The sequence below is a fragment of the Tubulanus polymorphus genome, chromosome 3, assembly GCF_964204645.1.
Source record: "Tubulanus polymorphus chromosome 3, tnTubPoly1.2, whole genome shotgun sequence".
Taxonomy (NCBI): Eukaryota; Metazoa; Nemertea; class Palaeonemertea; order Tubulaniformes; family Tubulanidae; genus Tubulanus; species Tubulanus polymorphus.
In genome coordinates this window covers 27,257,211-27,272,202 of record NC_134027.1, presented here as the reverse complement: position 1 = coordinate 27,272,202, position 14,992 = coordinate 27,257,211, and the positions used below count along the sequence as shown (strand labels likewise).

General features: G+C 38.4%; 1 protein-coding gene across 2 annotated transcripts; it reads left to right on the top strand.

Annotated features, from left to right (window-relative positions):
* The first annotated feature begins 187 nt into the window (after window positions 1–187).
* On the top strand, window positions 188–14,562 carry LOC141901278 (ubiquitin carboxyl-terminal hydrolase 19-like). 2 transcript variants are annotated; one of them, XM_074788422.1, is made up of 23 exons: window positions 188–544; window positions 746–871; window positions 961–1,094; window positions 1,377–1,473; window positions 1,549–1,607; window positions 1,681–1,853; window positions 2,058–2,173; window positions 2,456–2,664; window positions 3,103–3,259; window positions 3,344–3,477; window positions 3,555–3,647; window positions 4,308–4,484; window positions 4,836–5,030; window positions 5,767–5,861; window positions 6,202–6,378; window positions 6,685–6,828; window positions 7,430–7,806; window positions 8,270–8,370; window positions 8,766–8,808; window positions 9,046–9,121; window positions 9,211–9,363; window positions 11,737–11,897; window positions 13,572–14,562. In XM_074788422.1, the coding sequence occupies exons 1-23, from the start codon at window positions 448–450 to the stop codon at window positions 13,913–13,915; spliced, it is 3,438 nt and encodes a 1,145-aa protein (XP_074644523.1). In that variant the 5' UTR covers window positions 188–447; the 3' UTR covers window positions 13,916–14,562. The 2 variants fall into 2 exon arrangements, with proteins under 2 accessions (XP_074644523.1, XP_074644524.1); XM_074788423.1 differs by lacking the exons at window positions 4,308–4,484; window positions 4,836–5,030.
* Window positions 14,563–14,992: the final 430 nt, after the last annotated feature.

Sequence of the window (14,992 nt, the reverse complement as noted above, 5' to 3'; positions counted from 1 at the left end):
AAGCCAAAATATTGTCTGATCGGGATGACTGACACTAGCGGTCTCGTTTTATCGGCCAAAATCTGCGCTTTTTGAATTAATTTGAAGATTATATGGGAAATTAAAAATATATTTGAACTGCTGTAATCTACGATGAATTCAGGATTCGAACCCCTTGTTTGAGTCGAACGATTCGCTTCCGGTTTTTGCTTCCGGGTGAAAAAAAATTAATTTTGATCACGAAATGCTAGAATTTTCCCAAAAACAAGCGCATAATGTGAATATAGTTACCCCTAACTGAAATAATCTATTTCAGCACGATTTACTTCATTGCTTGATTTAGGAAAAATTGGGTGAAATTGAAGTAGAATTCACATTTTCAAAATACAACGTATAACTCGTAAACGCAAGTGGCAGCAGCAGCATTCAGAGTCTGCTCCTGACCGTCCTGACCCGGTTGTGGGTAGGATGGCATCCGATAATCCAGAAGAGACCTCTGGTAAACCAAAATGTGACCAAGATGAAACTGTTAGTAATAAACAGAAAAGAATGGATAGTGAACAGGGTTAGTGAAATCATCTCGAGATTATTTTAAAAACCCTAGTCTTAGACTTCATAACATCCCTTTTAATAAGAGAGGTCCCTTCCTATAGTACCAGTGTTATATCGTGCAAGCTCTTCACAATCTGGACCGGGTTCAGGGGCCCACACCGCCCCTCCTACCTGTAGACAGTTCAATCAATAAATTCCCTCTTGTAATTTCTAGTGATAAATCATGACTGGTCTCAAACTCAATCAGATGTAACTGTTCAGTTATACGTCGGGTTTAAGCTGAAAACCGATGATCTCGATGTGGTTTTCACCGCAGACGGCGTACATTTAAAACTAAAAGGTTCGTAATCTCGACGTGGAGGTAAAATACTGAAATCAGTCCACCGAAAAAAAAACTGTGGTTTTTGATGTCGATGATGTATTTTGTAGATGGAAGAGAATGGAAGCATAAACTGAGTGAATCTATAGTTCAAGAAGAAAGTCGAGTGATCATTAAAAAACAGAAAGTTGTTCTACATTTAAAGAAACAAAAACAGAAAGAATGGATTTCACTGATAGCAGAGGTTGGTACTGTTAGGATTCAGTAGAAAGCCTGCTCGCTATCGAGCTGATTGTCTCTGATTATTACCTGCCCTCCCTGGTGACAGATCCTATTCGGGCTGACCCCATTGTCGCTCCCACTCCCCTGGAATTCACTTGTGGCCTCGCTAGAAATAAATTGGTCCCATGAAATCAGCAGCAAGCATATGCATAATCAGAAGCAAGAGCGCGCAGTCTACTGTATCACACTCATTAACAGCTGATTTGTGATGAAGATTTACTTTTGTTTTTAATACAAAATTCAGGACAATAAAACAGTTGAATTGATGGAAACAGAAGAAGAAAAAGTTGATAGCCCCGAAAAAGAGAAATTGCTGGAGTCATCAATTTTAATGGATCAACGTGAGTGTTCTTCAAACGCGGCTAATGACGCAATTTCATCGTTTTAATTTTAACGTCTATTGTTTCTATTCGTAGAAATCCCGGATGAAGTTTTGTATACAATTTCACATGCTAAGAATTCATACTTCGAAAAGGTTTGCGTTCATCTCTTGAGTTACAGCAGTTCATCATATCAACTTTTCTAATTTCTTTTCGTAAAATTTTCAGGATAAAGATTTGATGGTGACGATTTTCATTAAAACCGTCAATAAGGAAACGTTGGTCGTTAATTTTGAGGAGAAAATGTTGAGCATCAAATTCCAAACGTCTGACGCTAAGTTTCTACAGTTACACGAAAATACTGATTGTAAAACTATTTTCTTCTGGCCTCTGAACCTCAGGTAACAGAACCTCCAGCATACACAACCAGTCTGTTATTATCTGCCAACATCCAACAAGATTCCCATTACAGAAATAGAGTTCATTGTTGATTAAGATGATTCTCAGTTTCACCGAGACGACATCAGTCCCGACCTAACTCTGGCTGATGAGGAAGAGTTAAGAGTCGTAATGAATCGATATGTTTTATCTCTCATTTGTTACAGGGAAGAAATAATTCCCGATCAATGTCGATATAAAGTGAATTCATCGCTGATTGAACTTGCTCTGAGGAAAAAGATTTCAAAACGCTGGGTCGCGTTAGAAGCCCCAGCATCAACAGGTAATTAATCTTTCCACTATTATCTGGATCCAGTATCACTCTTCTGGAGCCAGTGACACAGTTTTTTAAGTCAGTTCTAGGGTCAGTTCTGTACCCAGTTCCACAGATCTGGATCCAGTTGCACTTTTCTGGATCCAGTTCTGGGGTCGGTTCTCTGTCCAAGTGGGACTATAGAGGTCTTGAGTCAAATCATTGAAAATTTACTAATTTTAACTGCAGACTCAACAAGGTGCTTTATCAAAGCTGAAGTCTATAAGTCACTATTCTGTGGTTCTGTTTCAGAGACGTCGTCAAGTTCACCAACAGATAAATGGGTGCCTCTCGGGAACAGGAATAAAACATCAACAGCGATACCTCTTCCACCTCCACCTCCTCCACCTATCACGGCTAAATCTTCAGTAGCTTTCGATGAAATGGCTGAAAACATCAATAAAATCACCACGAAATCAACAACATTCAGTAATAAAGATATCGACTCGAATATCACACAGGTAAAATATCTGATCACTATCGGTTGATGTCGTATTTCCAGATTTACTAGGATTCACTTCCACAATTTCCACAGGATTCACTTCCACAATTTCCACAGGATTCACTTCCACAATTTCCACAGGATTCACTTCCACAATTTCCACAGGATTCACTTCCACAATTTCCACAGGATTCACTTCCACAATTTCCACAGAATTCACTTCCACAATTTCCGGCTCAGTTTAAGTGTCAAAATTAGTTAACTTTTTCAACCAATTTTCCAATTTAAAGAACTGATACTTGTACAACTGTATCCTGGGACCAGTTTTATAGAGACTGGTATCATCTTTAACCCGGGGGTTAACTCGATTCATTTTCAATTGAGTTCTATCCCCCTGGGTTATTTAAAACCAGGTCATGCTGTATATCTGCTGCTGATATTAATGGTTTGTTTACAGAAACCGACATGTATGGTGTCTCCGCTCAATAAATCGGATGCTGTTTCTATGGTAACGCCCGGATTAACGGGTTTGGATAATCTGGGTAACACGTGTTTTATGAGTAGCGTGATACAGTGTTTAGCGAACACGAGGGAATTGAGGGATTATTTTCTCGGTAAGAATTTCATTCATCTTCGATTTCAATCCCGTTGTTTGTATTAATCGCGTCTCGTGAAGTTACGTAATTTCTCCGTTTCAGATTCCAGTTTTCAAAAGGAAATAAACTGCGACAATCCGCTCGGATCCGGAGGTCGCCTAGCGACGGCATTTGCTGTATTGTTGCGCGTGTTGTGGTCCGGTAAACACACCTCGTACGCACCGTCAAAACTAAAGGTTAGAAAACATGGTTTTTTTTTCGGTGTGAAAATTGATGAACGGTTTAAGAGTTTTAATCGCGATTGATATTTCAGAATCTGATTGCGATGAAAGCGAGTCAGTTTACTGGTTTCGCTCAACACGATGCTCAGGAATTAATGGCGTTTCTATTGGACGGACTTCATGAGGTAAACTATCTCTCACACATCTCTCACTTTATAATCAAAGAATCCTTCTGGTTATCTTTCAATACAGTATAAAATGTTAGTTCAACTGACCATCTTTGCTGGTCCTTTTAAGACCAACATCAGGTTTGTACTCCTGGGGCCAGTTGCACAGTCGTGACTTAAGTCCAAAAGTGGTCTTAAATCTTAAGACTGGTCTCAGTTTGTTAGATTGGCTATAGAACTAAGTTGGTCTAAGACTGGTCTTAAGTCTAAGCCATGACTATGCAACCGGCCCCAGGGGCCGGTTCCATAGTTAGATTGGCTATAGAACTAAATTGGTCTAAGACTGGTCTTAAGTCTAAGCCATGTCTATGGAACTAGCCCCAGGGGTCGGTTCCTTAGTCAAGACTTAATACCAAAGTGGTCTAAAATCTAAAGACTGGTCTTAGTTGTTAGATTAGCTATAAAACTAAGTTGGTCTTAGAACGGTCTTAAGTCTAAGCCCCGACTATGGAACCGACCCCTGAAGCTGACTGAGCCAGGTGGTGATGTCCTCTCAAGCGAAGTTGAAATAGACATTACGCACAATTCTTAGAGACCGATGAATGATTGAGAGTTGTCAATTACTGAATATCATTTTAATTAAAACATGTGATTATTGAATGATGTTTTATTTTCAAGGATTTAAATCGTGTTAAAGAGAAGCCGTACACTGAGAGTATTGATTCAGACGGGCGACCAGACGAGATCGTAGCCACTGAAGCTTGGGAACTGTATAAAAAACGCAATGATTCATTCATTCTAGATCTATTAATGGGGCAGTACAAATCGAAATTAGTTTGTCCCGTTTGCGGAAAGGTAAATTCCATCAATTTCTACGTTAACCTTTTCATTCTAATTTTAAATCACTATGAGTAATTAAAGAATTTCTGAAAGTTCTAATGTCCATATATTTCTTTCAATGGAAGTTTAAACTACATTTTAAGTCATCTCATTACTGAAATCATCTCTATTTTCTGAGTCCCAATTTGTATTTCCAATTCAATTGACAAAGTAAAACTCATCATTGGGATAAGTCATGAACATAATGATTATTACAACAACTTCAGCAGCAACCAGTTTTTAACAATAAATGTATATATACTGTACTGTACTGCAGGTGTTGTCAGGGTTAATTGTAACAATGAAGACTGTTTGATTATTTTCTAGGTATCGATAACGTTCGATCCGTTTCTGTATCTATCGGTTCCGTTACCGAAGAAACAACGCGTTGTAACCGTACGATTCATGTTTAAAGAACCTCATCGTAAACCGGTGAAATATTTCATTAAACTCGGTCTCGACGCGACTGTAGATCAGTTAAAAGTGGCTTTATCACAGAAAACGACTGTTAAACCTTCGGATGTAAGTTCTTTATCTATCAGCACCGGGGGCCGGTTGCATAATCATAACTTAGACTTAAGACCAACTCAGTTCTAAAGCCTATCTGAAAACTTAAGATCAGTCTTAAGATTTAAGACCGCTTTTGGTCGTAAGTCTCGACTATGGAACCAGCACCAGGGGCCGGTTGCACAATCTTGACTTAGACTTAAGACCAACTCAGTTCTAAAGCCTATCTAAAAACTTAAGACCAGTCTTAAGATTTAAGACCACTTTTGGTCGTAAGTCTCGACTATGGAACCGGCCCCAGTAGCCAGTTGCACAGTCATGGCTTAGACTTAAGACCAGTCTAAGACCAACTTAGTTCTATAGACATTATAAAAACTTAAGACCAGTCTTAAGATTTAAGAGCACTTTTGGACTTAAGTCACGACTGTGAAACTGGCCCCTGTTCTACAGTTCTCTCTTAGTCCAAATTTGATTAGAATTAAAACATTGGAATTGAAATTAATTAAGCTCGAGAGTTTAAGTTAACCAAAAACTGTAGATCTGGATCCAAACAGTTTTGAGTTTAGAAAATTTGGGGCTGTGGTAGTTGAAAAGTTGTTTAAAGATAACCAGCAGATGATATAATAACAATGAACTTTTAATTGGTTACTCTGTTTCAACTCAACTATTCACTGGTTAACTCTTACCAACTTTTGAGCGACTGCAGCTCCAGAGTCTTATCCGTTACTGTCAATCATTTCTGTGATTTTAGATGCAAGTTTTTGAAGTTGATAAAAGTAAGATTTATAAGTTTTACGGAAAGAACAACAGTTTAGCGAGTGTTTCAGCTACAGACATCGTTATTGCGTAAGTTTTCCAGACTCTGTTTTACGATTCTTTGTTAAATCTTACTACGGTTAAAAGTAGTTTATTTACGATGTTTTCACCTTAAAGCTTGAAATCATGAGCAAACTTTTGTGGTTCGACGCGATAAGTGGTCAGAGCTAATAACCGAATGCATGATACTCGGCCATCTTGAAACTACATCCAAACTACAGCATCTGTGCTCAATCGCGTGGTTCGCTATTTTTAGACTTAAATGCCGACTAAATAACATTCGATTTCACTAACTCCAGTAACTGATGTTTGCCCTGTCTACAATCTTGATCCATTTTAAAAGTTTTGATTTTGTGTTTATTGTATTTAGATGTGAGATATTATCGGAAGATTTAGCCGGTGAACCGGTATACGTGATCCCGGTTATACAGAGAACTCTTTTACCACCTCTAACTATCACTAAATGTTCATATTGTAAACACGAGTGTCCACCTGGTGGCAAACTGAAGAGATGTACTCGTTGTTTTAAAGCTGCCTACTGTGATCAGTAAGTATTCATTTCATTTAACATTTTATTGAAATATTTGTTACAGTAGACTGAGATCTCACGGGACACGAATATAGAGGGTGGCGCCACTTAACTGGAAATCAGGGAATTCAGGAATTTTCTTTTCATTAAAAAAGTCAGGGAATCTCAGGGTATTTTGTAAAATAGCCTACGAAAAGCCCACATGATAATCTGAGGCAATCTCGATCTGCAGCAAGTGCACTGTCTACTGTAGAACTTGGAGAAAACAACTGAATGTAGTTGAACTGGTTTCTGATTTGTCGTTTGTTTATGATATTTTTCTAGGAATTGTCAGAAGAATCACTGGAGAACACATTGTACCTATTGTAAACATATTCCTGAATCAGTCGGGTTACCATTTATAATAAGTATCCCAGAATCTCAAGCTACGTATTCTAGACTGACGCGTACTATGGAACAGTATGCCAGGTAAACTTACTCTCTTAGAATTTCACTGCATCAACATTTTCTGTAGTCAGTAACCCGTCTGTGGTTTAGTTTCATGATCGCATATTTTCTTGGTATAAGCCCATCCGATTATAAAAGCTTACCACCAATGATTAGGTAACTAACTACATTTTCTGGTGCTTTTCAATTCTGTAAGGGATCAGTTGCACAGTCATGACTTGGATTTAAGACCATTTTAGTTCTTTGGCCATATTTACAACTTAAGACCGATCTGATTTATGAACACTTATAGACTTAGAAAACAACTGAACCTAGGTCTATAAACTCTACAAGCATTTCCGACTCAATCCATAGAAATCAGATTTCTTCATATAATGCTACAAATATGATTTTTCTGGGTCCTCTGGTTTTTGAATTGAGTCGCCAGTATTTTCACAGGGATACAAATAAACCCTTTATAGCTCTGAGAATGAAATGTAAAAAACTGTAATTAAAGTTATATGGAACAAACTAAGTAAGGATCAAATGAATTGAAATGGAGGGACAGTCATTCATATTTTAAGATTTAAAAAAAAATGGTTGAAGAGGTGGTTTGTTCCATGATTGTATTGTTTCTACGCAGGTATTCAGTGGATGTGTTTCAACCACCCACTCAACTTCCAGAATCGGCCGGACCATCCGCAACAATATCATCGGCTTCAAACGAAGAATTATCGGATAATCCCGTGGATAATCCGTTTCAAACGAACGACGGTCCAGTCGGTTGTTCGTCTCCTACGACGAGCAAACGACGCGATAATCGATTCACGAAGAACACTGATAAAAACGATACGGAACTCGACGAAAAAATGGACCAATCGGAAAAAGAAAAGAGAACCGGACTAGTTTTAGGAACGAGTCATGAACTAGAACATGGTCCGGTTTTATTCTACATTAAACCAGTGAATCAATACGGACAGGGAATTACTGATATCAATGGCGCAAGATTACAAGATCAAGGTTTCTATAAATATATCAATCATTCTTAACCCTTTCAGTGCTAATCAATACCCTATCGTGCTGGAGATAGTTTGAAAATTTTTAAGAATTCCACTCAAGTGTGTTTAATAACGGGAATACCACTATAGTGCGTCTACACCGCCGTGTGGTGTATTGTTAGTTACTAATATTTCACTATGTTTGACACGTGCTGCCATTTTTCATTAGAGATAATAATTACATCAATACATCGCAGTGCGGTGTACTAGCAAAATCTATCCACTGATTTATACTCCACACTGCTGTGTAGACGCACTGAAAGGGTTAATTTAAACGAGCGAAATCCACAGTTGTTGATTTAACAATTTATTTCGACTGTCTTGAAGTTTTGACTAAACTCGAGGAAATCTCGAGGAATTCATGGTTCAGAAAGGCGTCGCTTTGTGTAGAAAAATAATGATCATCTTTTGCTGTTGAATTTTAGGAGATGAACCGCTGGATTTATCGAGTAAATATTATCTATCAATGGATTGGAGAAATAATGACAAAGAATCACCGTATGTTCTTGTACAGAGTAAAGAGTTTGTGAGTATTTGAATATCATTGCACAACTCAGTTCTGTATTATTCAACTCAACCCTGTATTGCAGAACTCAATTCTGTATTAATGAACTCAGTTCTGTATTATTGAACTCAGTTCTGTATTATTCAACTCAACCTTGTATTGCAGAACTCAATTCTGTATTATTGAACTCAGTTCTGTATTATTGAACTCAATTCTGTATTATTCAACTCAATTCTGTATTAACGAACTCAGTTCTGTATTATTGAACTCAGTTCTGTATTAATGAACTCAGTTCTGTATTATTGAACTCAGTTCTGTATTAATGAACTCAGTTCTGTATTAATGAACTCAGTTCTGTATTATTCAACTCAGTTCTGTATTCATGATATAAATGATATGATTGTGTATGATTGTAGGATTGTAACGATGATGAAGACTCAATACGTGAGGCATACGGAGGTTAGTTTTATTTATTGAAACTTCACACGTATTCAAAACTTCATCTGAGACATTTTCAATTGAAAATCAACTACGAACACCAGACATTAGACATTTCATCAGCTCATTTCAAAAACTAATCGTCCACACTTTTTAAGGCTGCAGATTGTTCTATCTGACGCCCCCACCTCATCAACTCGCGACCATCTTTCTGTCACAATGTTAAAATCACATCTCATTTGTGCGTCCAATTTTCAGCCTCTGGAGAGATAACTTTAGAACATTGTTTGAATATGTTTACTGAACCAGAGACATTGAGTCCGGAAGAAGCGTGGTAAGAGATTTCATATTTAAATTCAATCGAATTCAGTATCTGTATACGGGTATGTTACTGAGATGGCGCTGCTGCTGTTGTTGTTGTAGGTATTGTCCTCAGTGTAAAGAACACCGAGAAGCTACGAAACAGATGTCAATATGGCGCCTTCCTCACACGTTAATCATACAACTCAAACGATTTTCATTCCGTAATTTCATCTGGAGAGATAAAATTGATAAACTAGTTGAGTTCCCGATCAGGTGAGTAGTTAATCTCTAGCTATAACTCGTCGAGTTACTGAGCGCTTACAGGAATAAATAGATCTAACCTCGATTCATTATGTGAAACATTCATATCATGTAGATGACCTTTAAACACTAATCGTGAGTTAGATATCAATAACCATTGATGAAATACCACGAGAGTCCATCCGTGTTATAAAGTATCAAATCCCACACTACGAATAGAAAGAGTCTGAAATGTTTTTGATCTAGTAGTTTATTCGATATTTCTTTATACTCCCCCCTTCAAAAATATATCTTAACGTATAACTGTTATTCAGCTCTAACTAATTGTGACTCGTAACAACTCGAGTAGTTTACATATAAAATCATTGTTGTTAAACTATTTTATGGATTTGCGTTTGAATTTTTGCGAGGATACATTTTAGTTTTTTAGATAAAGCGAGATAAGAAAATGACTCGACAGATAGATAGATCTTTATTTGTTCTGTATAAGATTTAGCATAAACTACAAATATATAAATATTAATATTTGAAAAGAATATTTACAAGATGAACAAAGTGGCAATTATTTAAATAGATGTTTGATAGATCATGATTCACTATGCTGCCATCTATCTCATTTCATCTATGACACCGACACAATTCCGTGATAGACAATTCCAAGTGCATCATTAAACAAACTCTTAGAATTAACAAGAGATTTGTATTTGTCCGATATCATCTCTTATCATTACGGACTTGTTCTAGATTTCGGACGGGTTGATAATGTTATTGACACAGTTAATATTTCTATAGATTATGGACAACATTTTCATCGAGAAGTCAAGTGACAAATATCTTTGTTAAATCAATAATATAGTTTTAGGTGCTCCCAAATTTCAGCTCAGAATCAACTGAATTAAAAGGTTTCAGTTAACTCTGTAACGCACACCTCGGTGCTTGGCATATCGAATTTATTTCCAAGAATTGTTCACCAGATACGGTAGCTATTGATGGGATACGCATGTATCAGTTGTTCGCTGAAAATCTCAACCCTTCGAAGGTGTCTTTTTAAGATATAATATCATTTATCCCTCTTCGTACTGACATTTGTCTATTAAAGTTTTTTAGCGTTAATTTGTCGCCAATTTTCAGTTTCTTTCTGGTTGTGAATTCATTATGTGAATGAATATGTACCAAGTAAAAACCTCTTGTTACGAATTAAACCTAAATTTTTGAAAAAGGATATTAATGAATTTATGAATGGGATTTGATAGTATGTAATATTTGAGTGCATTATGAGTCAGTAAATGTCTGGTATCTGTGACCCAGTTTAAATGTCTGCTACCGCTAGTCATGTCGTAAACCCATTAATTATAATACAATAGCAACTACTGTTCTAATAACCGCGACACCCCCTGAAATTTTACTAGTTTCAAAATCTAAAACGTTGATATCCAATCCATTTTGAACATGACTTTAACTCAGGAACGTTTAATATTTTATGCTTTTACGCGATAACACAGTTTAAGCCTGTTCTTCAAAGGCAGTTACAATCAGGTGTTAGTATCATAGAGTTCAATATATAGGTTATTCTCTATAGCAATAACATTTCTAGGAATGGTCAATAATTGATTGTTGACCACTTCATTGAGTGTATATTGTCTAGACATATTACTGGTCTCTCTCTCTCTCTCTCTCTCTCTCTCTCTCTCTCTCTCCAGACACATCGATATATTCACCCTCCATTCTACATACACATTCTAGTTAAATATTGACAGTTATAGCTGGAAAACAGTGATGACTGTAAAGGGATTATGTTGCTCAAGGATAGTTGTGGCTGGGTGTTTTTTTTTTTAGATTTGATCTTGAAATAGGGATGAGTTTTCCTCTTTTTTGCTTGATAGATTGACTTATTAGGCGTGTCCCGCCGCACTAGCCGGAGAGGAACCAGTCTAGGTGACCAAGGGGTATATCGTTATTGCCCTTCAATAAATCCTGATCATCTTCTCTTTTTTACGTCACGCACGTGTTTGAATTATAGTGTGATTTAAGCCGCAGGTAGAGTTGTGTAATTAACAGGCAGAGAAAACGACAGCTCAGCGACGAGGACTATGTGGGTGGAAGAGAAATTCTTCCTTCAAGGGTTCATTATTTATGACGTCAATTACGATATGAAGTGTTACCGATGTTTTATCATCGAGACACGCGGTGTTTAATTATCGGTGAATCTACCCATGATATAGACACGTGGTGTCTCTCAATAGTAATTCCCCAATTACGCATCATTACCGCGTTCTATTTATAGATACTAGTTTCCCCTGTAATTTGCGCTCGTATACAGAGTCGCCCTCTATAATACCAGACCCATCCTTAAACTAAAAATCTTTAAATATTTTTTCTTTATAGAGGTCTCGATTTGACGAAACATTTCGTCGGTTCGGCGAATGAACCGCCTCCGATCTATGATTTATACGCTGTTATTAATCATTACGGAGGGATATTAGGAGGTCATTATACAGCGTTTGCGAGATGTCCCGATCCTAACAATCCTTCGATTAATGAACAAGGTAAGAATACAGTACTAACTGAACTCTGTTACCACTCCTTCATAGCAGCAATCCAATTAACACTGTGACTACTGTTAACCACTCTTTCCTCCTATCTCTACCAAATTTCTCGATGGATTTAACCTGAAATACAGTCAACCTCGGTTAACTCATGGGACTGTGAAAAAAGTGATAACTTAGACCTAAATGATGACTTGTACTCGGCAAATTGAATTAGAAATTGAAATTCGGGGTTGAAGTGATGATTTATCTAATTACGACTAACAGTAGAACTCGATGTAATTCCGATGATTACGGACTAACCCCAGATTGCTCCGAATTATGTAAAATCAGAATTATGAATAATAGTTTACACGGTTCTCGTTTAAATGGATCAAATATTCCTTCCGAAATAGATGAAATCCAAATTAAGCGAGGTCTCTCGTATTAGTGAAATGAGTTGGGGTGAAACTGATCTTGTAAAACTAGATACCGGTAACGAATTCTAATGCGCGATGATTCATTTTTTTTTTAGAATGAAATAAACACTTGTTAGTCTGGTGGTAGTAACAACGTGTGATGACTTGAAATTGATTTTTGAATGTATTTGTTTAGTATGTGGGAGGTGGAGTTGTGTGCGAATCATGTAGGCGAATAACGTAATGAAGAGAATTATCATTCAATAGATAAATCAATTGATCAATCAAATAATGGCATCCAATACAATCAATATTGAATATTGAATATTGATTCTGATTGGTTTTTGCGGTGGCTATAAATACAGTATTTTAGCCGTAGAAATAAACAGGATGTTTTTAACCACAGATGCTGAAACTCTTTCTCGAAACAGTGAAATCATTATCAGTCATTACGTACAGATTGAGGAAGGAGACCACGACCTTGAGGGGGATTACCGCGACCTTGAGGGGGAGTACCACCACCTAGAGGGGGATACCACCACCTATAGGGGCGATACCACCACCTAGAGGGGCGATACCACCACCTAGAGGGGGATACCACCACCTATAGGGGCGATACCACCACCTACAGGGGCGAGAGAGAGGGTATTAGTATAAATCATAGAAATTTGATCACTATATTGAGCCTTTACACTATACTATCCCCTCTCTCCTCTCTCTCCCTCCCTCTCTCCCTCCCCTCCCTCCCTCTCCCCTCCCTCCCTCCCTCTCCCTCCCTCCCTCCCTCCCTCTCTCTCCTCTCTCTCTCTCTCTCTCTCTCTCTCTCTCTCTCTCTCTCTCTCTCTCTCTCTCTCTCTCTCTCTCTCTCTCTCCTCTCTCTCTCTCTCTCTCCGCTCTCTCTCAATCAGACCAATCCCATTCATTCATTCACTGCTGAAATAGATGAATGTTGCTGCTGCTGCGGCTGCTGCAGTTAGTGCTCGGTGATATTGATTTATTAGACTTACCTCTTACACTCCTCCATTCATTCTTATCATCAATACTTGCTGCTGCTCTATATCTTCTCAATTTCATTTTCCGCGTTAATCTTAATTTTGCGTGATTTTTGATAGTTTCAATTCAGCTCATTTAAATCAATTTAATCCTTTTTGTGAGACTAGACCCTGAACCGATAACGTTGTATTTTCATGAAAAATCCACGTTGATTTTAATAGAGGCTGCGTTATTGTAATTTTTGTGCGTTCGATGTAATCGTAATTTTTGTGCGTAATTTCAGGCTGGCGTTTGTTCGATGATAGTCATGTGACCGCCAGATCGGAAAGGTCAGTAATGACGAAAGGGGCGTATGTTTTATTCTATCGACGACGTCACGCAGCGTTAAACATCTCACCTCAAAATCAACTCTCTACTGATAATCGTAAAACGTACGATAAAGAACAAACTACTGACGTGAAGGAAACTACAACATCGTCGACATCGACCAGTTCAGACGATGATTTCATCGATTCATTCCAAGATCAATCTGAACTTAAAATTAATAAACAAGATCAGTTGACTAAAGTTAAACGACCTCCTGGTTATAAAGAACTCGGTTATACCGATGTAGAACTAGTAGATTAAACGATTAAACCCCTCGCGCCCCCCGTTAGCCCTAGGACCCCCGACCTGTGAGCCACAGACCCCCTTGCGCGCCCCGTTAGCCCTAGGACCCCCGACCTGTGAGCCACAGACCCCCCACGCCCCCTGTTAGCCCTAGGACCCCCGACCTGTGAGCCACAGACCCCCTCGCGCGCCCTGTTAGCCCTAGGACCCCCGACCTGTGAGCCACAGACCCCCTTGCGCGCCCTGTTAGCCCTAGGACCCCCGACCTGTGAGCCACAGACCCCCTTGCGCGCCCTGTTAGCCCTAGGACCCCCGACCTGTGAGCCACAGACCCCCTTGCGCGCCCTGTTAGCCCTAGGACCCCCGACCTGTGAGCCACAGACCCCCACACCCCCTGTTAGCCCTAGGACCCCCAACCTGTGAGCCACAGACCCTCGAGTGTTTGTGATTAAGGCTTTAATTGTGATAGATGTAAAATGCTCTTCTCAGGTCGTTGCTTTCAATCCTAGGCTTATTTTGCTTCATAGAGAATAGATGAATATGTGTGATCTGGATTTATGACTGATACATATTATACATGTTGTATTATTAAATAATGATTTACCCCAATCAAAAAATACAAACTATTTGTTCACTATTTATTTTGTCACTAAGAGCAGCCTGGGGGGGGGTCATTGAGAGGGGGGGTCGTTGAGAGTGGGGCGTAATGTTCATTTTGTAAATAATTAACGCATATCTGAAATACAATTCGAAGAGTTACCGCTGAGATTCTCTGATTTGTTCGTTGTTTGTTAAGAAGTAAGAGGTGTGTTGAAGGAGGTTTCAACGTCTCATCCATGTATCCACTTTAAACCGCAGGATTCGAGGACTAGATGTTTCCCAAAATATCTGAATCAATTTGCGAATCAATGTTCCGCAAATAGCTACCGAGTATGTTAAATCTTTGAAAGCAAGATTAGTTTTGAGAGTGAGTGTATCTCATATTCGTCGAAGTCGAAGTTGCGTTTTCATAAAAGTGTTGAGATAATTGGTACATGGAGGCATAATCGAATACAAAATATGAGATTAGAAATCTACAAATACGTTTATATGGAG

Bases quoted from the DNA above. Each gene is read 5' to 3' on its own strand.
- LOC141901278 (XM_074788422.1), top strand. From the start codon at position 448: ATGGCATCCGATAATCCAGAAGAGACCTCTGGTAAACCAAAATGTGAC. The intron at 545-745 runs GTTAGTGAAATC...TGTAATTTCTAG, and splicing joins AAGAATGGATAGTGAACAGG to TGATAAATCATGACTGGTCT. The intron at 1,474-1,548 runs GTGAGTGTTCTT...TTCTATTCGTAG, and splicing joins ATCAATTTTAATGGATCAAC to AAATCCCGGATGAAGTTTTG.